The following is a 25,371-nucleotide window of genomic DNA, read 5'->3' on the forward strand; positions in this document are numbered from 1 at the left end:
GGTTATGTCGCCGACTCCTCTATACCCCGTAATCGCCGGGTAATTTAACGGCCAAGGAAATGAGGCGACTATGGTTGGGATGGGTGGAAGCGCTAACCAGACTACGTCTCATATTGTTGCCGACATACTAATTTATTTTGTCATGCGCTTTCCCGTTTGATATGTCTCAAAACGGCAGAAACATGGTTCTATGACCAAACGCATGATTTTTTCTCCCTCGGCTACCTCGTTCGCTGGTTTCTCTCTCTAAGCGCTGTCCATTGACCAATTTGGTTTTTTTTTTTAGTTTTGGTAAAAATGCTTAGGTAGATTAATGGCCTATAAGTCCATAAGTCTTGAACATTTAATACAAGATCCAATATAAGATGTTATTTTAGTAATTTTTAAATATTAGAAATACATACCTACCTGCCACGAACCTAAGCACACATCTATAAATTGAAAAGAATTATATACACATGATATTATTGATCTTTAAACAATGTTTAAAATGTATTCATAATTTATAACAATCTCTATTAAAATATTTTTTAATTTATTTAATGAAAAAAATATAAATCACACATCAACAGATGTTTTAAGTATTTCTATACAAACTAGATATAAAAAATAAAATATGTATTAATTGTTTTTAATTTATAATAATAGTAACATTAGAACTTCTAAATATCAAAAGATGTTTTCCACACATAGACCAAACGATCTTTACCAACAGTTGCAATCATACTTCCGTCATTAGAAACATCCATATCTAATAAACCACCTTTAACATAATATTAAAAATAATACAATTATTGTAAAATGATGTAAATACAAATATAATTGTTAGAAATTAATTTATAGGCAATAGAATATTATTATGTGTTTAATTTTTAATTTATCTATTACCTATTTATTAATTACTTTCATTATTCTAAATTTAAAATACCAACTATTTACCAGAGTGTGTCTGGACTTTGTTAATAAGTTCAAATTTTTCTAAGTCCCACAAATACAAGATTCCGTTTTCACCACCAACAAAAACATGATATCCATCCCATGCTAATGTCCTATAAAAATATAATTTTTAATTTATTCATAATTGAGTTCATATTATAATTATTTTACTTATACAAAAATAAAAAATAAAATTTTATGTAAATAGTATACTGTTGCATACATAGGTACATAATAGATATATATAAAGTAACAAACAGAATAATTTTTACTTGATGATTTGACATATTTTAAGACTTGAAATAATACCCTAATGTATATTACATAAGTAGATTTACAAAGAGATCAATTTTACTTTAATGGGCATTGAAGAGTATTAGTGTAAAGTTCTAATCCACTGTCAGAATCAAACACTTTGAAACAGCAATCATCAGAACATGAAAGAAGTTTTGAACAATCACGACTAAAACACATTTTATTTACACTGTCTGCATGTCCTGTAATTCAATCAATTGCAGTTGCTTAGTATTCCAATATACAATAAGTAGGTATAATGATTAATGACATTTACTTAGGTATACCTGGTAATTGTTGTATAAATGAATAGTCAAAAAACGACCATAGAAAAATTTCCCCTACATTAGTTCCAGTTGCCAACAGTTTGTTATCCCTATAACATATGCAAATTATATTTATATTAAAAAATAAATAATTATAAAAAATGTAGCAATATGTTTTTTTTTTGTTAAAGATGTTATTAACTATGTACAAATAATATAATAAAGTAACAGTATTTAAATGCTTCCAGTGGCGGACTGGACGACTAGGATACCGGGAAATTTCCTTGTGGGCCGCTGCTCGTATAAAATATATAGGTATTTATTAATATTATTACTGTGAAATTATAAATTAAAATATTATCCAATAAGTAATAAGTACCTATGTAATATTATTAAACATAAAAACCCAGATGTTCTTATAAAATATAATTTATATAGTATTGCATATCATTGCTTGACCATGGCTTATCAATACTTATTGACATTGCCGTGTACTCAAGTAAGTATACAGTTAGAATGTTCCAATAATTTGTATGTATTTTATTTTAAAGATCTAACTGAATTTCTAATAAATTATTAATATAGATGGCATGCGAAAGATCATTTTCTCTATTAAAAATAATTAAAACTCGTCAGAGATGGGTGAAGAAAAATAAAATTGGATGCATTTATGATGATGGCAGTCGAAAAAAATGTTTTATTTAGTATTGGTAATGATGATACTATTAATATGTTAAAAATTAAAAGTGATTTATTAAATATATAATTCATATATTCATACATTTAATTTATTATATTATTTCTTATTAAAATTAAATCGATTGTAGTTTAAATTATATACATAACAATAATTACTTGAGATATACTTTAACTAACAAATTTACAATAGTTATTTTATATTGTTTTATATCAACTAATTAAAATATTTAAAAATTCAAAAACTAAATTGTGTTTACAAAAAAAAATATATATATATATATTACCTTTATAAAGGGCCGTTAGTATACCAAGGTTCTCTAAAATTATGATTTTCCCAGGCTGTTTTTTTCTCCCAGTCCGCAACTGAATGCCACATATTTTTGTAATTTTGTATTCATTTGTTTTAGCTATTAGTATATTTTAACCTTTTTGGGTTATGGGTTATATTGGAAACATATTTTGTGTTTGTAATGTTATTAAGTTATCATTATTTTAAGGCAACCCTTCTCTAATCAATGAACCAGTTAAAACAACTCTCACCAAAACAAAATCTTAAGTATGCTACTAGTTTTGTTTATACAAAGATTATTATCACTCACACAGAAAGAGCTAAACTTGTAACTTTATTTTCATGTTCCAGTTCAGCTTTAAGAGATGTTATCAACTCAATTTTGGTCCAAGGAGCTTGTGGAGCTTTCCAAATACGCGCAGTACAATCTAAAGAACCAGTTATTAAGAATCCATTTTTAGACCATGCTAAACAAGATATGGAATCTTCATGAGCTCTAAAATCATCGGTAATACGACAACAGTCAATATCATAAACAATCCTATTGGTTAAAAAATAATTATTAGTTCAGAAATTTAATCATTAATAATTTTCTATAAGAAATGATTATATTTACAAAGACCCATGCATGGTAGCAATCAGTGCTGTTGATGTATAATTTGACGGTAAAATTATATCATTAAATTTAACTGGAAAACCCTGTACGATAACACTTCTAATTTGTTTTTGAGTTGATATGCAATGAACCTTAAGCATAGCATCATATCCAACTGACCAAACTGTTTGCATGTCTTCACTAAATTTGACACTTGTAGCTGTATCTCTATGTATAGTCGTAGTGAATAATTTTAATACACTCAAATTTTTCCAATTCCAGTACTGTTCTATATTTGGTAAAATTCCTAATAAAAAATATTTTGTCAATAAATTGTATAAAATTATTAACTATTATTTAATAATATAACAGTCAAATAAAATACAATATTACCAAACTTTTGGAAATCTTTAATTAATAAACATGTTTTGGGTGGATGAGGCTTTTCAAATATCTGTTTTGGTATTTGTCCAAACTCCATAATTTGCACCTCTAATGCATGCCTTTGATTCCAGTCTCGAACATTGTTTAAATCAACAGCTCCCTCATAACATAAGTAGTAGAACACTAGTAATAAAACATTTTTATAATGATTAATAATATAGTGTGACTTTGATATGAATAAAGTAATCTGATTATTTAAAACATTTTGTTATTTATTGTTAATACTTGAATAAATTATACCATTATTTGCTTTAATTGCTTCTGGTCCATTTTGTTTATAACCAAAAATAAGATCTATCCAATGGTGTAAATGATTGGACACATAATCACTTTCTAGAGCTTGTCTCAATTTAGAAATGAAGTCTACAGGACCTGATTGACATGTAAAATAATTTAATAATTATTAAAATATATAAATGTAACTTTGACTTACTATTTGCCCATTGTGGAAGTTCAACATCACCAACTTTGCGACCATCGTGTCTAGTACCAAAATCAATAGCATATTTATTAGTTAAAAAATCACCGCATTGATCAGTGTCATAAAATTCTGGAACTAGCTCTTTAAAGTCTGACATATTGTTTAACACATTTCTCCACGCATCTGAAATACTTAAAAAAAAAAAGAAAACATTTTATACATTTTTATATAATTGTATCTAAAAATCTGATTCAATTTAAGAGAATAATTCACAATAATTTGGTTTTATGTCTTAAGCCCACAAACTAGGATATCAATGTTGTAGACAATGTTGGAAACATTCATCCTTGGTCTCGATGTGGCTTATACATTGTAATACCACATTATTTAATATTATATTATAACTGAACAAAAAAGCTAAAACCAAATTATTCCAACATACTCTAATACTGCCTTACTAAGCAAGAGAGCTGTAACTTGAAAGAAAAGTGTAAGCTACAACATCTGATAAATATAAAAATGTATACATTTCCTGTAGAAAAAACATGAAAATACATTTAGTGTTCTATGCCATACATAACACAATTGTTTTCCTATACTAAGTAAGAACACAGTTATAAATGTTTTTTTATAAATATAATATATTTTTTGTTTAGTATTTCCATGTCTTATCCAAGTTACGGTATTATTGCTGAGCAATAAACATTTTTTTTTTCAAGTTATGGCATTTTGTATTAATGGATTCTAAACTGTTCTTTTTCATTAAAAATTGGAAAGTTTATTATTTTACTTAGTGGATTACATTAAGATAATGATGATGTGATCGTTGTTCAATATTATATTCACAATTAATGTGAGTTCTACATTAATTTATTCAAAGAATCACAAGAATTGTTTATTTACGATCCGGGAATCAATTCCTGCCACGCGATGTAAAAAATAAATAGAAAATAACAGGTATTGTATCATTAAATAAAATGAAAATTATGAATTATATTGATTTTTATGAATGGGTCAACTTTAAGCTACAACAAAAACTTAGTAAATCAACAAACCATGTTTTACTAAACAACAAAAAATGTCTATAAAAGTTGTTAGTTGAGATAAATGTTTTTTTTTGAAGAGCTTGATTTTTAATGAAAAATATCCGGAATGACCGCACTTCAACCATTGAATGGACCTTGTGGCATTCCTGTAGAAAAACGAAATAACATTCTCAAAAACTTAAATAAGTCCGTCTACAAAATAGGAGACAGTTTTGGAAATATAATAAATGTATGAGTTACCAATTAAAATGTTAAACATGCTCTTTTTTAAATTTTAATATTATATATAATGATGATGGTTTTGTGTCAAAATGTTACTTATTTAAGATTAACTATCTTACGTTATTTTTACTTTGTGAATAGAAATTTATACGGCTTATTTGCGAAGTAATAATATAAAAATAACTAGTATTTCTGTAATAAGTGATAAAATCATTTTTATTGTTATTCCATTACATTTCTTGTAGAAAAATCAATAAAATATTTTATACACTAAATCAAACAGAATAGCACATATGTTTAAACAAATAAAATTACAAAAATGTTTTTTTTCTATCAAAACTAATTCATTGGTTTGTACGGCAATTTTGCTTAGCAGGCAGAATATAACCTAAAGCTCATTTTAAGGAATATGAGTGCATAGTTGTTTTAAGTGTTACTAACTATTAAGTATAATACCTGTTAAACATTCGGTCTGGATGATCAAATCTACCATTTTGCAAACACAACATGTATTGAGGATATTTACGTACTAAATAAAACAAAACAAATCCAGGAGTTGAATAATGAGATCCATATAAGAATTTAGGTACATTCATTTCACTGTATCTATCCTATAAAGTTAAGTACATTAGTTAATAAATACATTCAAAAATTGTATTATGTATTATTATATCGATATAATGTTAGTTGTTATTTTACCTGGAGTTTTAATAATCTTTCTGGATTCAAGGCGCCAATGGGTTTGGTAAGATCACGGAATGTATTTGAGTTAGTTAAATCTAGGGTAGGTGATGAGTAATCTGCTACAACCCACGGAAAAACAGGATACTGTGTCAGATCATTAACAGTTCTATCAGCCAAACTAAAATATTACACAAATATATTTCAAATTTATACTTTCCTCATAATATAGGACTGATCTAATTTATTTTAATAAACATAAATAATAGTAAACAAATCAAAATACATTATTTTTTATAATTTTAAAATATCAATTTAAGAAATTAAAATTTAATGTAATATACCTTGATAATATTCTATATTTATATGAAAACTATTTTCTTAGTATAAAAATTATGTTATAATATACCAAATTATAAAATATCAATAAATACCTGTTTAAGTACAGTAAATAATCATAATTAGACAAAGCGCCATTTTGCCATTTTAGTGTCATGATGCATCTTTCGCGTTTTTCCATTTTCACTTTTGACTGATTTAATAAATTATCATAAAGTTTATCTCTTATTTCAGTATTTTTAAATGTCAAGTACAGTTGTTTATTGGGTTCATATTCAAATTCTAAACCCTAAAATAAAATTTCATAAATATATATGTCTATGAAAATAAAAATATAAAACTTAATGCTTTAATAATTGTTCTACACAATTTAAATTCTACAAGCAAATATAAATTTTATAATTTTGTCAAATATAGATGAGCACTAAATACAATAGAACATGACTTGTGTAAAACAGTAACTATAATAAATAAATAATAAATTACATTCCTAATAATTAGCAAGACTGGGCAAGTAAGTTACATTTTTTAACTCAGTTAAGTTAAATATTTTTTTTTTTTTTAACTACATTAAAAGAGTAAAAGACATTTCGAACACATCAATTAAGTTATCAATCCCATCTATATAGGTAACTTAAATCAATTAAATAAGGTTATTTATTTTTTAAAAAAATGTTTAAAATATTTATGTAAGTGAATATTACTTAGGTATAGTAATATAAATACAATATTTGGATGCATATATTATGTGAATAAACCCCATACAAAAATATTATTCATATTCAGACTCAGGGAATATCCTACTAATATTATAAACGCGAAAGTTTGTAAGTATGTTTGTTACTCTTTCACGTAAAAACCACTGAATGGATTTTAATGAAACCTTACAATAATATAGCTTATATATCAGAATATATATATCTTTATAAACATATATAGTGTGAATTTTTTTATTTTAATTTTAATTTAAATAAATGTATATATTGTATACCTATACCTTTTTTAGTAAGAAATAATCGCTGGCTGAAAATAAATAACATTCAAACAATTATTATAATAATTTAGTATAAATTTAATTTAAATTGTAGCCTATGTGTTATATGCCTGATGTATAAGCTATATTATTGTAAAGTTTCATTAAAATCCATTCAGTAGTTTTTACGTGAAAGAGTAACAAACATACTTACAAACTTTATAATATTAGTAGGATATATAAATTAATGTTTGTGTGTAGAATAGACCTCTGGGAAGAAGATAGGCTAATTTAAAAAGGGTTAAATTTGGTTTTTTTATTTATCGGATTTTAGTACGGTTTTGGTTAGGTTAGGATTTTGTATTAATTGATTTTATTAAATAGGCTGAATTAAGTAAAAATGACAAACTTGGTATAACTTTGATACTTTAGACTTTAGAGTTAAATCATACAGTTACGTACAAATAGCACGGGGTCCGCGATCTACCGCAGGTAGAGAATCAGAATTTTTATTCCAGGCAACAGAAAATGTAAGATAAGTTTTGAACACCATATACCGAATATTAAATAATGAATTGAACAAAGTTTAAGTCGTATAGAGTTGGTATATTTAATGGGCAACGAAGTGCACGGGATCAGCTAGTCTAAATATAAATTTGAGTGTACATGTACTTACTGTATTTTTTAACAATTTTAATTTTTAAAAAAGATATACTAGTTTTATGATTTGTAGACTTATAATCAAATATTATATATTTTGATGATCCTATTATATTAAGTAAATATATCTTTTATAGATAATACAATCACATTATATTTGATTTATTTACATAAAACATCTAGACTAAATGTTGAAACAAACAACTACTTGGTAGGTTTTCTAGAAGTAAATACTAAGTAGTGAAAACTAATTAAACAGAAGCCGTTTAATGAGTGGGAAATTAAAAATACAGTAAAAATGTTTAGTATACATTATACATAGGTACATGATGAGTATAAATTTAAATTACTACAATTAATAATAATCATATCAATAAGTAATATGAATATAATTTGTCTATTAATGTCTTCATATGGGTGACTTGTGTTACACCTATATGACTAAATTATAAAATATGATAAATTAGTTTAATACATAAATATGCATATGAAATTCTTCATAAAAACTTTTAACATTATTTTTTCAAAAATATTTGCTATATTCTACTAATTTAAAATTATAAATGGTAATAAACAAAAATGATATTCTGGATAATTTAACAATTCAAAATTAATTTAATTAGGAATATTAAAAAAATTATTAATTGAATTAAAGTTAATATAGACGCAAATGAGTAAATACTTATTACTAACTAACATAACTTTTAACTTATTAACTCGTTAATCCCCAGTCTTGCTAATTAGTAATTGTAAATTATTTAATGGTGATCTAACAAACTAATATTGTGATTATAGGTAATATATTTTATGCTATGATTTATAAATCCTAAACTAAATTTTTAAATATGATTTCAGCTAAAATTTAAAAAAAAGTATTTTATATGTATGTTTTAAGGATACAGAAAGGTTCAAAGTTTAAAGTGTAATCCATATATTTACTATATTTTACCTAAAATAAAACAGTTTTATAAGCATAGAATAATATAATGCACATAAACATGAACAATATTAATAATTTGTTGTAACAATTATCATTATTGTAGTCATACTTCATTAAAATTCCAATAGATTATTTATTTTAATTAAAAAGTAAAATTGTATTGTTAATACTAATGTATTACAACAATAATGTCAATTTATACAACATCCTATTATTTTAATATTTTATTACTATTAACTTTAATTTTAATTAGAAAATACTTTTTTTGTACATTTTTTATTTGTACTAATATGAAATAACTAATACATCATTAAATTTGCCATGCAATGAAGATTAGGCTGAAAACCATAAGATACATACAGCTGTTAATCAAAAGATTCATGGTGAATATTTTCAGCAACATATTTTCCTTCAATATAATGTCTTGGTTATTAAATTTAATTAATATGAAGGGGAAAATTATAATTAAACAAATTAATTATTAATGCTTTAACTAAATAAGTTTCTTATAGAACTATCTTAAGAATTAGATTGGAAAATATAAAATAATGCCATGTTAAATCAAGTTGCTGTAAAAAATAAATATTATTAGGTACAATACTATGATTAACAATTTATTAGTACAAATTTATTAATACTTACAACTTGTTGTAGCAGAAATCTTCTTTTAATTATTCGCTTTATTTCTGACAATTTAATTTTTAAATATAAAGTCTAAAATCATAAAAATATTTGTAATATGTTATCTTAATATTATACAATTGGTATTTTAATAGTTGCATGTATGCATAAAGCTAACAGTGTTATAAGCTAAAATGTATTATGTATTATATTTTAATAGTGTAAGAAATGTTTTATTCTAAGATAGAAAAAATTACACTAAATATTTAAATATTCAGGATGTAACAGACTTATTATTATTTTATTTGTCAGGTCATTGTGTTACATATTGTATTCAATAATTTACAAAGCAACCACACATATATTTACATCAGAAATGGTAAAAACATTTCAAATATAACTTACCATCTCATTATTGTTGAAAGGTTGGAAATATACATGTAAACTAGTCAATACTATTCTTCCAGAATTTATACTAAGCGGTGTTATTTTTTGGCCTACTTCTTCTGTTATTATATTTTCACCCAATTCTAACCATGTTGGATCAAATGTAATAAGTGTTTGTCTACCAAATGCTATTGCTGCAGCCTAATAATATTAAAATATATTCAAAGTAGTCAAATTGTGTATTAAATAATTATTTTTTTTTTTTAATTGATTATTTACCATATGTCTGTGTTCTGCAGTTTGCAAAGAAGAAGCTCGATGTAGTTGTAATATAAGAGATAAGCAATTCTCCACTCGAGCATATTTTAAATCGATTCTGAATAGTGATAGTTCCTAGAACATTTAATATGTAAATATAAAATGTAATCAATAACAACATATAAATACTTACGTTAATGAACTTGTAAGGTTCTAATACATTATGATCTAACATTTCAATGTACTGTTTGCTTATTATATTTAATATATTTGAATCTTTTTCTGAACTAATTATATGAAACAAAAATTATAAAAATATAATATTAACAAAAATATAAATGTATTATCCTACAAACATATGGATTTGATAATTACTAGGCTGGTATTTTCCTTAAATCTTATCTAAGGTCTAATATAATATTGAAAGTGACAGTTTCAAACATATTGAACATACATTCTCTTTTACTCTTAGGATACAATGACAATTATAAATATACACATTCTTTAAATGTCATACCAAATACTAAATAATTAAAAAAAATACTATCAATTAAACTAAGTGTCACAAACCTCTTAGTTATGGACCCACATTGTGTAAACGGTATTTTTAAAATTGGTTTATGATAATCTTTTGGATCAAAAACTAATGATAATGAACACACTTTAAGTCGTCCACTAAGCCAGGTATCATTCTCAGTAACTGCTAATGAAGCTATGTAATCTTCAAAATAGTACTCTCCAGGTTCCAATAGCAGCAATGAAAATCTATTAAAATATACATTTATTTATTTATTTTTCATGAGTAAAGAATATTTAAAAATATCATATTTAAAAATTAAGTTTCAATAATTTAACTAAGTATTGATTTATAACCTAACAATTGAACTACCTATATTGTGCTTGAAAGTACTTACAAAAATATAATTTTGTATTTTAGTTTATAATAATTATTAAATTTATAATTTAAATTTGGTTGTTGAATTTTCTAATAATGGCAGGGCTTGTGGGTCAATAATAGGAGGAAAAATTGCGATGGGATGAAATACATGGCATACAATTTATCGAACAAAGTTCCAACATTGTCTAGTTCTGTAACTGACTAGCTGCAGGAACAACTATCCGATCTATGTAGCCTAAATTAATTCAATAACTACAGAACTTTATGTTAACTTTACTGTCTATGTTTCTGCGACCAAGAGTATTTTGCATCCATGTCTTCTATGTTCATTTGTCTTGCCTCCGTTATATCTTAAATTATTTAATCAAATTTTTCAAATAATTACCTTTCCTTGTTTTCCATAGTAAAGTGAGGAAAAACGAGACACAAGTTGTATTCTAATGTGTCATAATCTCATACGAGTATCTGACGATACATTATTTGTTGATGATTTTGCAAGACGTAATAGTAATATAATTAAGAAGTCAATAATCGTTTACAATTAATTTTTTACTCTCCATAAACCATCCAACTACGAGTATAAATATTGTACCTCAACTATTTATGAAACGCGATTCACAAAAACCACTTCCATATTATGTAATATATAATAAACAGTATACTAACAACTAATATTATTAATTGGGTATTATTTAATATTAATCATAGTTTAAAGTTCATACCAATTATTATGGTAAAATAAATAATATCTATTTTGTCATGCCGATAACTCAATTACTTAATACCACAAACGAAGACAGCATATTGAGATATCTTAGTTCATATATTTTTCTTATAAGATAACAATATATTTATCACTTTACAATGTCTTATCTTTAAGGATAACAAACATCATAACAAATCATAATATTTTTTTGTAAAATAAAATGTATATTATATTAACTTTTTGTACAAATTAATTGTAATTTATTATTGTTGTGGCCTATGGACTATATGTATTGATAATAGGTATATAAATTACACTTTACAATATTTAGGTACATACTACCATTGAGTATAGATAGTATCTATACTCAATGATACTACGTAGTACATGGCTATAGGTATTTATTTTGTCATGAGTAGGTATTCCTAACCTTCCGGTGGATCTGAAACCGTATGTGATTTTGTATGTTTCACTAATCTCGCAGTATTTTGCACCATATATAACGTTTTTATGATAATTGCATCAACTTGGGCACATATTTTTTTTTTTTTAACCTAGTGTAGTATGAATCGCGGTAAAATAAATCCGAAGTAAAAAAAGTCGAAGGCCTAAATAGTCTCCAGTAGATAAGTCTAACAAGTCTAGGAATAAAAAAGTTCGGTATACATATATAATACAACATAACAATATTTCAAATAATTAATTTAAAAAAAAAATCTCAATGATTATATTATGCCTTAAGTATCATTACCGGTATAAAAAAATCGAAATTATTATTCTTACAAAAAATATATAAATATTAAATAATATATTAGGTATAATGATTTCTCAGTTTAATACAACGTCATATAAAATAATATAATATGTTTTCACCCGGCTAATGACTATAAAGTTGAAGCCGTAATAATGGAATTTAAAAAAAATAAATATATTTTTAAAAAAAATGCAATATTTATAATTTTTATCTAGATTTTGTTCTTAGATAATTATTTCTTAGTTTAATTAACTTTTTTTTTTGTGGTATCGAGGACCGGAGAAGGAACCAAGTTGCCAATACTTTTCCAAAATAGCTAGTTTAATATTGTCATACAAATAATATATTTAAAAAAAAAATTACAGTTAGTTGCAACTTATATTAATACTAATTGGAACGTTTGATTGTGCATCTCATAATTTATTAGTATTTTTTCCATTTACATAATTATATGTATTGGACTTTTTGGACACATGTAAAATCCCGGAAAATAATTGAACGGGCTGTACAATTCCGGAATGTAAATATTCGGACCGTAATATCACGGACCGTAAAAATCTGGAAAGTTGTAAACCGTATATTCCCGGACCGTAAGAATCCGGAAAATTAAAAAAACTATATTAGCGCTCTCGAGTAGAGAGGCCTGCTCGTGTGTCTTAATAAGGCGCAATATTTAGGCAATATGCAATTTCTTTGCCACCACCTATGGCGTTTGTGTTATAGTTGTCAATAATGATTAGTGAGAGTGATCAAGTGAATATCAAATGTTGTAAAAATATGAATTTCAAACGCTCATAAAAATTTAATTTGACTTTCTTATAGACATTTTTTTTTGATAAAGGTAGGCATACTTATGGATATTTTTGTATTACATTTTCAAATCTTAGATATAAAAAGAAAAATTTTTATGAATTCTCAACTCAAAATAATTTGCTAATTTTTGTGATTTTTCCGTATTTTGTCAAGATTTGAACTTTAAACGCTTATAAATAAAAACTGTGACTAAGGATTTTTAAAATTTTTCAAATGTTATTGTAACAATATAGTAGGAGCCTTGTATTAAATTTTCAAGCTTCTTTACATAATAAATAAAGTTTTATTGACATTCTTAGAAAAAAAGACTAATAAAATTAGAAACCAGAAAATGTTTCTAAACAGTTCAAAACAAATAAAAATATTTTGAAAATTTTAATCGTATATAGAAAATGCAAATATAAACAACCAGTGAAAAATTCATGTATATAGGTACCTACGTTCATTTGTTTTAAAGTTACACCAAAAACTAAAATTCAATTTTGTCAAAAACCGATTTTGCGTAAAAAATTCCCGTTTTTCCTTAATTTTTCTTTTGTTTTTCACGGCGCTTTTGAAAACTACTATGAAATTTTTATATTTAATTTAATTTGTCATGACTAGAGTCTGGAATGATTAAACACCTGATAAAATTGAGTAATAAAAAGCATGTACAACATATTTAACAAATTTTACTTTTGGTTATTCTTCATCAGGGTTTCCTTTATTTGATGCATCTTGCTGGGACATTCTTAGACTTTTTGAATGAAGTAATTTCAATATCAGGTTTTAATTTGTTCTTTAATTTCAACTTTCATTTTTCTTATAGGTACTTGGTAACCCAGTATTTGCAGTTTTTACTTTTACAACTTTTTCTTTCCTCATTTTTATCTTCAATGATTTGATTAATATCTACTACATCATAATCTGTCTCTTTTTTTAAGATTAAATTAATTTCTTTTTTTGTTTTAGAATTATTAACAGGTTCTTTTATTTCTACTATATCTAGATCCAATTGCACTGATAGTTTATTATGTGGAGTACTATTAAAGATATCATATTTTTTTTTAAAATCTTTTTTTGACGATTTTTCAATGTTCTTTAGAAGTTTTTCTTGAGTTTTAATAGCTTTTAATGTTTTTATATTTACTGAAGAATCTTTATTTTGTTTATCGTCATTATTTACAGACTTATTTTTATCAGTTGAAGATGATGTACTATATCGACTATATCTGTGCTTTATCGACATTTCTTATAATACTGTGACTAAATCTACTACACAATAATTGTATTCCCCTTGGATGACTGAACATTGTACATCTGAGCTTTCAATCAAAATCTTCAAAACTATGTAAATATCTGTAATGCAACACAAAAAAATTATTAATATTGTATATATTAAATTTTTATTGTTTTAAAAAAGTAGAAATGATTTCTTAAAATAAATAGGTAAATTAAAAAAAAATAAATTCTAATTTTCATATATTATTTTCTTATTTATTAATGCAAAATACACTTTTTAATACAACATGTGCACCATACAATTTATTTCAACTGTTATTAATGTTAAAACAGCATACCTTTATATTATGAGTCAAAATAAAATCTAATTTTGTGTCCTTTATGTAATTTTTAATAAATGTAACTTCGTTATTTAAACTAATATTTAATAATTGGCAGATAAGTAATTAATTTTTTTTTGAATTAAGTATGAATTGTCGGCCAGTGTTATAATTTATATTTTTAGTTATTTTGATAAAAATCTTCAAAACTGTAAAAATCTGTAACGCAACATAATAATTGTGTTAATTTTGATTGAAATAATTAAAAATATAAGTTATAACACCTGCCAAGAATCCATACCAACTTTGTTCAAAAAAAAATTTAATGAACACAATTATTTATTAAAATATTTTATACTATATCGATATAATATACTATATTATGGCTTGTAATACGTACAAATTATTTGATATAAATTATTGACATATGATAACAGCGTAGTGAGAAGAGACAATGAGGAATATATCAATTACCTAGTTGAATTGTATTGTGGCTTTAAGTAATTTATTTATAAACGTAACTAAGTTATTTAAACTAATATTTATTATTTGGTAGATAATAAACTTTTATATAAATGGTTATTCAAATATAAATATGAAAAACAAACTTTTTTTTGTACTAATGTTAACACTGCCTCCTTTGTATAACTCAATGTTAAGAATATTAACCTATGATCATTTATCAAATTTAAGATCATCAACTTCGTCTATCAAGTAAGATCTAGAAAAATAAACCATAAGTTTTTCTATCAAAGTATGATTTTCTATAACAATATGACAATATAGGAATCAACTTTATAAATCAAGCACACTCATAAATAATAATCATTATTTATAAGTCGAAACACTGTAAAAAAAAATGGGTAATTAATAATTACATATTAATGAACATGGCACTAAAAAAATGAAAAATGAAACATTCAAAATATTTATAAATACACTTACAGAAATCTTTAAAGATTTTATCAAAAAATCTTTACTTAAGAGAACGATGTACTCGCATGTGAGGTCTCCGTCTTACTAATGCTTAATATATCAAAATGTACATCCGGCAGTTTCAATTTTGTATTGTTAGCTTATATATTAGAGAGAATTGACCTACCTATTATCAAACTTAAACGTAAAAACATTATCTGTGTTCCTTTGTTATATTTTACATACTCATAACTCACTTAAAAAATAAAATATTGTACCAAACCAACGAGAGAACACAGATAATGTTCTTACATTTAAGTTTGATGATAGGTCAATTTACTATGCTATTTAAGCTAACAATAAAAAATTGGAATTGCTAGATTTACATTTTGGTATATTATGCGTTAGTAAGACGGTGACAACATATATGCAGGAAAGAAGTCTCAAAGTGACAGATAATAAAGAACAGAAATATACAGTAGGTTATATTTTAAACAATGTAGAAATTAAGAACAGAGCTATAAATCACAAAAAAAAGCGGGCACATAATAAAATACTGTTAAAGAAATACTCATAGATTATTTAAACATTGATTTTTTTTTAGGAATTCAACGGAATTTTCTAGTACCAATTCATCAAAAAACCATGAAAACGGGGAAAAACATGAAGGTACTACAATTAAGTACAATGATACTCAAACAGACAATATAAGTAAATATGTTTAAATTTTCTTTAATATAATACATAGGTATTACAAAATAAATAACAACAAACTTGTCTCAGGATCAGTGGCATATTTTTGGGGAGGGAGCTCGACCCTCCCCCCAGAAAGAATAATCTAATTATTAATTCAAATCTCATATAATGTATTTTTATAATATTATACACTTACTTATTTTTTAGACCACCCCTCCAAAAAAAAAAATTGAATATACGCCACTTTAAAATCTATCCACAATTTTAAATAAATCATTGTTTTTCTACATCATACATTTATTTAGATAAGTTCCTGAATGCGATAAAACAAAAAATTAAAAACATTACAAAAATCAACAACAAAACAACTAAATCACAAACTGAAACATCCAAACATCCAACATATAAAGTAGTAAAATTAAACCATCAATGTTGTCATCAAGGCAAGATTTGTGCATATTGTAATTCTAATTATTGCAACATCAAGGATAAAAACACCCAGCACTGTTGCTTTAAATATTGCAGAAATTGTCAATGTTGATAAATTATTCATAAACTTTATAATTAGGTATGATTTATAATATTGGTTTTTTAAAAAAAAATATTATTTGTTTCTCATTTAAAGAATAAGAAAATATATTAAAAGGTTTTTTTATAATGAATGTCAATAGGTAATTTAAATTTGGTCATGTAATTTTAATAATTAATTAACAAAATATTAAGCTAAAAAAGTTTATAAAAATAAATAAATGTAAAAAGTGTTATGAATCATAAGAAAAATTCTTAGGATAGAGTGGATAGACCTTTGTCATGAATCGAGAATATATTTAAATAACATAAAACAAACATACAATTGTATATTATTTACATAAAATTAAATTAAATATTTAAACTTCTCCACTAAAACATAATAATATTATTTTTAGAAACATATTTAAGAAATTCATGTTTAATGATTATGAAATTGTAGTATTATACTCAAATTTAATAAAAAAAATATAATTGATAGTATAAGTAGTTTTTATGTAAGTTTAATGAAATAGTAAAGAAAGTTTATTAATTATTTATGATTAATGAAATACAATGTTGTAGATTTGAAATTGTAATTTAATTTTTTTTTAATTTGCCTAGATATATATTATAATAAATTAAAAGTTTATATACCTAGTACCTACTGCTGATAGTATTGTTTAACAGAATAAAATAGTTGTTGTTTATGACCATCTTTATTTGCAACAAATTTAAAAGTTTACCTTTATTAACTTTATTATACTCATCACAGTTATAGACAACATAAAAATAATTAAATGTTTTTAATTATTATACGTTAGATAAGATGTGGTGATAATTTATTAATACAATTTGCAAATTGAAATTAAAAAAAAGTGGGTAAGCGGATGTTGCTCTGCTGTACAGTAGGTTACAAGTGGGTCACTGTATAATGGATGGTATTAAATTTGAACTCAATGATATAATATCATTGTATATGAAAAACGATCCTGAGCGGTTTGTCTGTGTGGATATTTTATATTATATATATATTGTTATTACTTATTATTAGTACGGTAGCCGGTAAGTTGAATTAATATTAAGAAATTTTAACAAAAAATAACTAAAAACTGTGTTTTATATTTTTGAGATTTTTTGGTTACAGAATAACTGAATAACCTATTTTCGTCGAACCTTGTTTTAAGTTTTCAATCCTTAGCTATAAAAGTTAAACATTTTTTTAATTTTAAATTTAATAAATCTTGTCAAAATTCGAAATTTAAATGCTTATAACAAAAAATTGTGCCTATGTATTTTTAATATTTTAACTGCTATTGTAACAATATATCAGGAGCTTTGTAATAAATTTTCACGCTTTTTTACCCAACAAACACATTTTTATTGATATTTATAGAAAAAAAAACTAAAAAAATTGAAAAACAAATGTCCGTAAACAGCTCAAAAAGAGTCAAATTATTTTCAAAATTTTATCGTGTATAGACAATGCTAATATAAATATTCAGTGAAATTTTTAAGTTTCTATAGTCATTCGTTTTTTAGTTACAATAAAATAAGAAAATCTTTACATGACAAATCGAGTGAATATCAAATGTTGTAAAAATATTAATTTCAAACGCTCATAAAAATTTTATTTGACTTTCTTGTAGACATTTTTTTTTTGATAAAGGTAGAAAAACTTATGGATAATCTTGTATTACATTTTCAAATCTTAGATTTAAAAAGAAAATTTTTATAAATTCTCAACTCAAAATAGTTTGCTAAATTTCGTGATTTTTCTGTATTTTGTCAAGATTCGAACTTTAAATGATTATAAATAAATAACAGTAAATAGTAGATATCATAAAAAAATTATAAATTTCAACACCTAAATAATGTGTTAAAGTACCGCAACTGCAGGCTTTTTATTCTCTCGATCATCTTTTGTGAATAGTTTATATAAATCAACATCCTTCTCATTTATCACTGGAGCTTGATCAAGAGGAGTTCCTCGATAATCCATACATTTGAAAAGTCGTACGACAAAATTAACTTTTTCTTTAATTGATTCTTTATCCAGATTTCTTAAATAAAAATAATGTAAAAATAAAACTCATCAATAGTACCTATATATATGCGATATTTATATACATAATACATATTATATTAAAATTATTGCCGATAAAAATTTTTTCACATAGTAAAAAGTTTGAAATGTAATGCAAGGATCCTCATAAGTTGTTATTTAGCAGTTCAAAAATATTAAAGATACATAGACACGATTATTTTTTATATGCATTAAGTTCAATTTTGACAAAATTCATCAAAATCCCGAAAATTTACAAATTGTTTTTCAGTTAGAAATTCATAAATTTTTTTTTACATTATATACCTACCATTCTATCAATATCATAAATTTCAAATGAAGATTCGAAATTCGACACAAGTTTTTCTACGTTTATCAAAAAAAAAAGTTCACTGGACAGTAGGTTTCATTAATATTTATGTGCGTATGATTTAAAACGCTTTACGATAGGTATTTAATATTCAGCAGTTTTTAATTATTAAATTTGATTATTTATGTACAATATGTATGCTTGGATGACACACCGTCTCTGCCCAGAATCGTATTTCGTATGCAATGATTCTTAGTCAACAACTAGTGTACCTACTGCAGAAATCTCGAATTTTTCGTAATCTCGAAGTCAATTGAAACCCCCTTGATGTAATTGCCATTATAATAAAACTCAATATATTATCTCAAATTTATAAACTAATAGCATTGCCTATCTAAACCCCTTAATCTATACTGAAATAAAATATTATAATACATATTTTATTTATTAGAAAATTCGTTGATATTGGTAGTTAATATAATGTTGTTTATGATGGTAACATTGTAAAATGTAATCTTTTAAATATTTAAAATCTAATAAAATATATTTTTAAACTAATAATGAAGTATAATAATTACTGCAGGTATAATAATTTATTTGTTAAACATTTATAACGTCATAACTTCTATTTCTAAACATCAAATTATCGGTATAGGTAATGCCATTATCATTTATTTATTTATTTATATATTGTTATAATGTATAATTATTGTATATGTACTAATGTACCAATTTACTATATTGATTCTTACGCACTACAAGGTCGTAATTTACTTTACGGTGCAAGACACCTCATCGTTTATTCAAACCAAGTGACTTGATATTTATCCCTAATTCTATCCAGGTTAAGGAGTTGGTTAGCTATTCCCACTACACGACACGAACAGGTCTTTATAAGAACCGGGTTGTTAGATCGGTATGAATAAAGTCTTCTAATTTATATTTTACAGGCCCTAGAAACTTATGACCTGCGGGGCTGCGTTCATAAACTAACACAATCAAACATGATATAGCAACGTATACAAGGTTTATTAAATTATTAAAATAGTAATATAATATTATAAAGTACACTATCACCTGAATAACCCTGTTCTTAAGGGTGAAGATCACAGGAGTACCGGAGGACGAGTTAAAACAATATTGAATTATTATTGAATTTATCTAATAGGTAGGTAGCCAGGTAGGTTATTATTTCTTTAGTAAATCAAATTATTTATGTTACTTAAAAATGTAAATATGACTACGGCCCGATATTATATAGACATATTACTTCGCGATTATTTGCTCGTACTCTACGTTTATGTGTCCTGTCAACCTAAGCAAATTCGCCAAGTGTATTATTATGTAATATTATCATCTAGTTTTTAGCGGGGCCGGTATAGAGATAAGGCGATAAGTGAAAAATCAAAAAACCGTTAAAACCACCCGTTATTACTTTAACAATGGGGGTTAATTGTAAATAAATTAAACGTGTTTGAAGAATTTTAGAATTGTTAATAACTACTTAGGTAGGTTATGTAGAACGCTCATATTCAATTGAAAATTTAAATGATTTTTTATCCATATCTAAACCAAATTGAGTAGTTAGTGAGAAAAAAAATAGATATTATATTGCGGTATTTAAAATTACAAGATGGCTAGTTAGATGAAGTATCTATATACTATTAGATCAAAATATAAACGTATGAGTTTTGTTTTTTGTCCTCTAGAAGTCTTAGAGTATACTATACTTTGCGTATTTTGATTCTTTATTTTTTCTGTACAAGACACAAGTAAACAAATATACAATTTAAATAAATATCAAGTTAGTAGGGTAATTTTTAAAAATATCAAATTGTATTATATACCTAATAATTATAATTAGTTTATTCTATTTTTTTAGAGGACGCATTTGTTGTCTCCGTCTTACATGTACAACATTGCAAATTTTTGTTCACTAGTTTCAATAGTGCGCTGTTAGTTTTGATATTAGAGTGAATTTATCTATTATCAAACGTTTAGGTAAGAACATTCATTACGTGTGCTTAAGATCAAGCTTTTATTTGATATTTTATTTTCAAGCAAGATATGAGCATTATTAATTTATAATATTTCACTACTCATTTATTGCCTGAAAACTAAAATATCAAAAAAATCGCTGACGGTTTAGAACAGATAATATTCTTCATAGGCGTGCGCAGATCCCTTAAAAATGTCTAAACCAAAGATTCTTGTACTAATGACTACCGTAAAAAAGGGTGACTTCGGCATGTGGGGTGAATTCGGACAACACCATGTTTTTTTAGTTATCTTATAATTTTAGAATACACGTTTAATAAAAGTTGAAAACTAATACTCTACGTTAATATTTATTGTAAGCTCCATAGAAAATAATATTTATTGATGACATGATGGTGCCGTAGTACATGTTATGGAGGTAGATACAAAATATTATATTTTTGTATTTTTAAATTACATAACTACATTGACTACTGTAGCACAACAGCAAATACAAATCTTTGATTTCGTTTTTCGGTTACCAATATCCGTTAACTTGTCTGTGTTAATTGGAAATTGCATTGATTTTATAATATACTATAAAATCAATGGTTAATTGGTACCAATTTGTACTGTTAAATCGTTTTAATTATTACCAAACGTGGGTGACTTCGGACAACAGATTAACTATGCCCAGATCATATGTCAACAATGTAGGAGGTCGTCCGTATATAAGAATTATAATCCTAACGGTATTTAAAATGTCGTTGATGGTTAGTTATAAAAAAATGACAACACAATAAGTAAAAACAGAAAAGTAAAAAATAAATAATAAGTAAATCATTTTATTATTAGAATATTTAAAAAATTATGTTGTATTTGCGATAAATGTATATTGTCCGAAGTCACCCATTGTAATTATAACATCAGTTTTTAATGAAATCTAATAGGTACGTGTCCGAAGTCACCGCATTTTACGGGTCACTCCGGACAAAATTCAACTTAAAAAAAAAAGGGTGAACTTTAATGACCTTAATGATTATTCTTCTGCTATATGATCTTCTTTTCACTCATTATAATAGTATTTTATTTACTAGTTAGGTATAATATGTAAAAGTTTAATGTAGATACCTACTGAATAAGAATATTCTGTTTTTTAGGTCTAAAATATTCGTTATTTGTAATTACTATTTTAACTAACCTAAGTGGTATATAATATTATCTACAAGTTACAACCGTGAAATAACGTAAGTATATAAATAAAGTAATTGATAGATCACACTGTGATAAAAAAAAATAGTCAACTAGCTAATATAGTGGATAGTAGAGACGTAGAGTATTCTTTGATAATAATAAATCATTTGGTCGATGATAACTGATATATTAATAACTTTATAACATTTATTCACAGATATCTCATATCTAAACTATAAGATTCAAACTGGCTTGACTTTTTTCATGTAAAATGTAAAAATGTTCGCTATCTAGTATAGCATAGATATCTAAGTATTTATTTAAAAAATGCCAAGGACCGCAGGAGACCGCCCCCCCCCCTGTGCGCATGCCTATGATTTTCTTACATTTAAGTTTAAAATTTAGTTAACTTTGGACAACTAATTTGGGGAGCTAAATTTATAAAATCAATACAGACCCGTAACGGCCGTAACATTTTTTTAGTAGGTGGATTTAAGAATGAATATATTTAAAAACTTAGGAGGGCTTAACTTAGGTGGCTAAGCCCCCACCCTAGCCCCCCAAATTGCGCCTATGATACACGCACTAGTGAACGGAAATTTGCTATGTCGTATGATTGTAACACGGATACAACAAACACACGGGTAGCGTCCTCTTAAGGGCACAATTTATGATTAAGTAAAACTTCAAGTTAGATCTAAATTATTCCTGTAATGCTATAATAAAGGGTCCGGATTTGTATGTTTACTCAAAAAGCTTAAAATAGTATGCATTTTTGCATTGAAAAACTGTTATTTATGTACTTGATATATGCCGTTATTTTAGATGTATTGATTTTGTTTTTGAAATTTTTTGTGTCTATGTACACGATAAATAGTTGAAATAATGCTTTGAGGAGGTAAAAATTTAAAATTACCAGTAGTTTTCAAAAACGCCGGGAAAACAAGAATTTCTACGAAAAATCAGTTTTCGACAAAATCGATTTTGATTTTTACATTTATACATGCAATTTTCACTAGTTGTTTATATTAGCATTTTCTATACACAGACACACAGTATAATTTTCAAAATATTTTGATTTGTTTTAAACAGCTTACGGAAATTTTCAGTTTCCAATTTTTTTAGTTTTTTTCCTATGAATGTCAATAAAATTTCATTTGTTGGATAAAAAGCTTGACAATTTAATAAAAGCCTATTAAAATATTGTTACAATGACATTTGAAAAATATCAAAAATACAGTCATATTTGTTTTTTATAAGCATTTAAATTTCAAACCTTTACAAAACATGTAAAAATTACGAAAATGTGCAAATTATTTTGAGCTAGAAATTCATAAAAATTTTTCTTTTTAAATATAATATTTGAAAATGTAAGTAATACAAAATTCCTCCTAAGTTTGTCTACCTTGATCAAAAAAAAAAAAATGTCTACTCATATATTCACTCGATTTCTCAAGTAGCGATTTTCTTATTATGTTGTAACTCAAAAACGAATAACTGTAGATATATGACAATGTTACTGAATGTTTATATTCTCATTTTTTTGAGTAAAAAAGTGTTAAAATATAATACAAAACTCCATATAGTAGTTGAAAATATTAAAAATACATAGGCACATTTATTTTATTAGCATTTAAATTTTAAAGTTTGATTTTTGACGACATTTATTAAATTTAAAATTTAAAAATGATTTTGTAGTTAAAAATTTATAAAATGTTCAACTTTTGTAAGAAGACGAAGTACGAGGAGCTCAGGGCGTGGCTGGCGGCGTAGCATGGGTGTACGGCAACGGTGGTGCCGTTCATAGTGGGTGCCCTTGGATCGTGGGACCCGGCCAACGCATAGGTGTAATTTGGGGGGGTCTAGGGGGGCTTAGCCCCTCCTAGTTTTATTTAAGCCCCCCTAAGTTTTTAAATATATTCATACTTTATTCCACCTAATAAAAAAATGATGCGGCTCTGTATTGATATTATAAATTTAGCCACCCCCCCTCCCACCAAATCAATTGTCCAAATTGCGCCTATGGGCCAACACCTCATGTTCATGAGGTGTCTGTGTAGCCGTTTTTATGCTGCCTTCATGCGGAAGTTGTGTGTGAGCGACACTATTGCGGCATCTCGTAACATTTACATTGATCACCTGTCCGAGGTGCGACAGGTTAGGTTATAGGGCCTAGGCCGAGTCGCTGTGATGCTTGCTGTTTTTTTATATATGTATATTTATGTCGTAGCTATTTTTTACATAGATTCTTAAAATACTTTATTATGTTTCCTTCCCCTTGTCTTGTTTTTCTCTTTTTATTACGTAGGTTCCCCATTTTTGTGATTTTATAAGCATTGATATCTAATAACATCTGATAGACCTTTCATTGAAAGGTTCAAATGTTAAACTAATTTTTCAAATTTGATGGAGATTTTGGGGCTTGCTTCTGCTCCACCCCGGGTTGACCCGGTATTGCAGTACTACCCGGAACGGCCCACATAATAAACATGATCATATTATACAAGGTAATCTAAAAATCGAAAAATAATTTTTGAAAATTTTGGATTTTGGATTTTGAAAATTTTGGATTTCGAATTTTGAATATCGAGATATTAAATTTTGGATTTAATTCGATTGGCCACATAGTTATTCGCTGAAAAATACCACTCTTTTAAATATATCAAAGTGCATTCAATATTTCAGTTAATAACTTTAAAGAGTTCGTTTAATATAAAATTATTTCGAATATTGTTGACCGGTGACCACTGACCACAACCACACAACAAAGTTTTATATTATTTCTACGCCGAATGAAGATTTTGTGAGACATATTTTATCGTTGTCAAAAAGGAACATATAATAAATTATCAACATACAAATAAATACTTTTTATTTAGTCGCGAAAGTCAAATCACCTCAATTAGTGTGAGTCGGATGACGAT

At 25.6% G+C, this 25,371-nt stretch overlaps 2 protein-coding genes and 1 pseudogene across 4 annotated transcripts; 2 read left to right on the plus strand and 1 right to left on the minus strand.

Moving 5' to 3' along the window:
* Positions 1 to 514: 514 nt before the first annotated feature.
* On the minus strand, positions 515 to 11,804 carry LOC132936324 (protein FAN-like). 2 transcript variants are annotated; one of them, XM_061003027.1, is made up of 18 exons: positions 11,692 to 11,804; positions 10,642 to 10,836; positions 10,265 to 10,358; positions 10,093 to 10,206; positions 9,832 to 10,014; positions 9,448 to 9,519; positions 6,328 to 6,521; positions 5,912 to 6,074; positions 5,669 to 5,823; positions 3,957 to 4,135; positions 3,764 to 3,895; positions 3,473 to 3,646; positions 3,101 to 3,386; positions 2,795 to 3,025; positions 1,518 to 1,606; positions 1,292 to 1,433; positions 940 to 1,049; positions 515 to 763 (listed from the first exon to the last, which is right to left on the minus strand). In XM_061003027.1, the coding sequence occupies exons 3-18, from the start codon at positions 10,304 to 10,306 to the stop codon at positions 663 to 665; spliced, it is 2,367 nt and encodes a 788-aa protein (XP_060859010.1). In that variant the 5' UTR covers positions 10,307 to 10,358; positions 10,642 to 10,836; positions 11,692 to 11,804; the 3' UTR covers positions 515 to 662. The 2 variants fall into 2 exon arrangements, with proteins under 2 accessions (XP_060859010.1, XP_060859009.1); XM_061003026.1 differs by having other exon boundaries at positions 11,355 to 11,766.
* Positions 11,805 to 15,227: 3,423 nt separating this feature from the next.
* LOC132944464 (uncharacterized) lies at positions 15,228 to 17,281 on the plus strand. Of its 2 annotated transcripts, none has more exons than XM_061014196.1 (3): positions 15,228 to 15,497; positions 16,303 to 16,409; positions 16,700 to 17,281. In XM_061014196.1, the coding sequence occupies exons 1-3, from the start codon at positions 15,379 to 15,381 to the stop codon at positions 16,933 to 16,935; spliced, it is 462 nt and encodes a 153-aa protein (XP_060870179.1). In that variant the 5' UTR covers positions 15,228 to 15,378; the 3' UTR covers positions 16,936 to 17,281. The 2 variants fall into 2 exon arrangements, with proteins under 2 accessions (XP_060870179.1, XP_060870904.1); XM_061014921.1 differs by having other exon boundaries at positions 16,303 to 16,367.
* A 7,479-nt stretch (positions 17,282 to 24,760) lies between these two features.
* LOC132937649 (U2 spliceosomal RNA) lies at positions 24,761 to 24,932 on the plus strand (annotated as a pseudogene).
* Positions 24,933 to 25,371: the final 439 nt, after the last annotated feature.

The sequence above is a fragment of the Metopolophium dirhodum genome, chromosome 1 (genome assembly GCF_019925205.1).
Source record: "Metopolophium dirhodum isolate CAU chromosome 1, ASM1992520v1, whole genome shotgun sequence".
NCBI classification, from domain to species: domain Eukaryota; kingdom Metazoa; phylum Arthropoda; class Insecta; order Hemiptera; family Aphididae; genus Metopolophium; species Metopolophium dirhodum.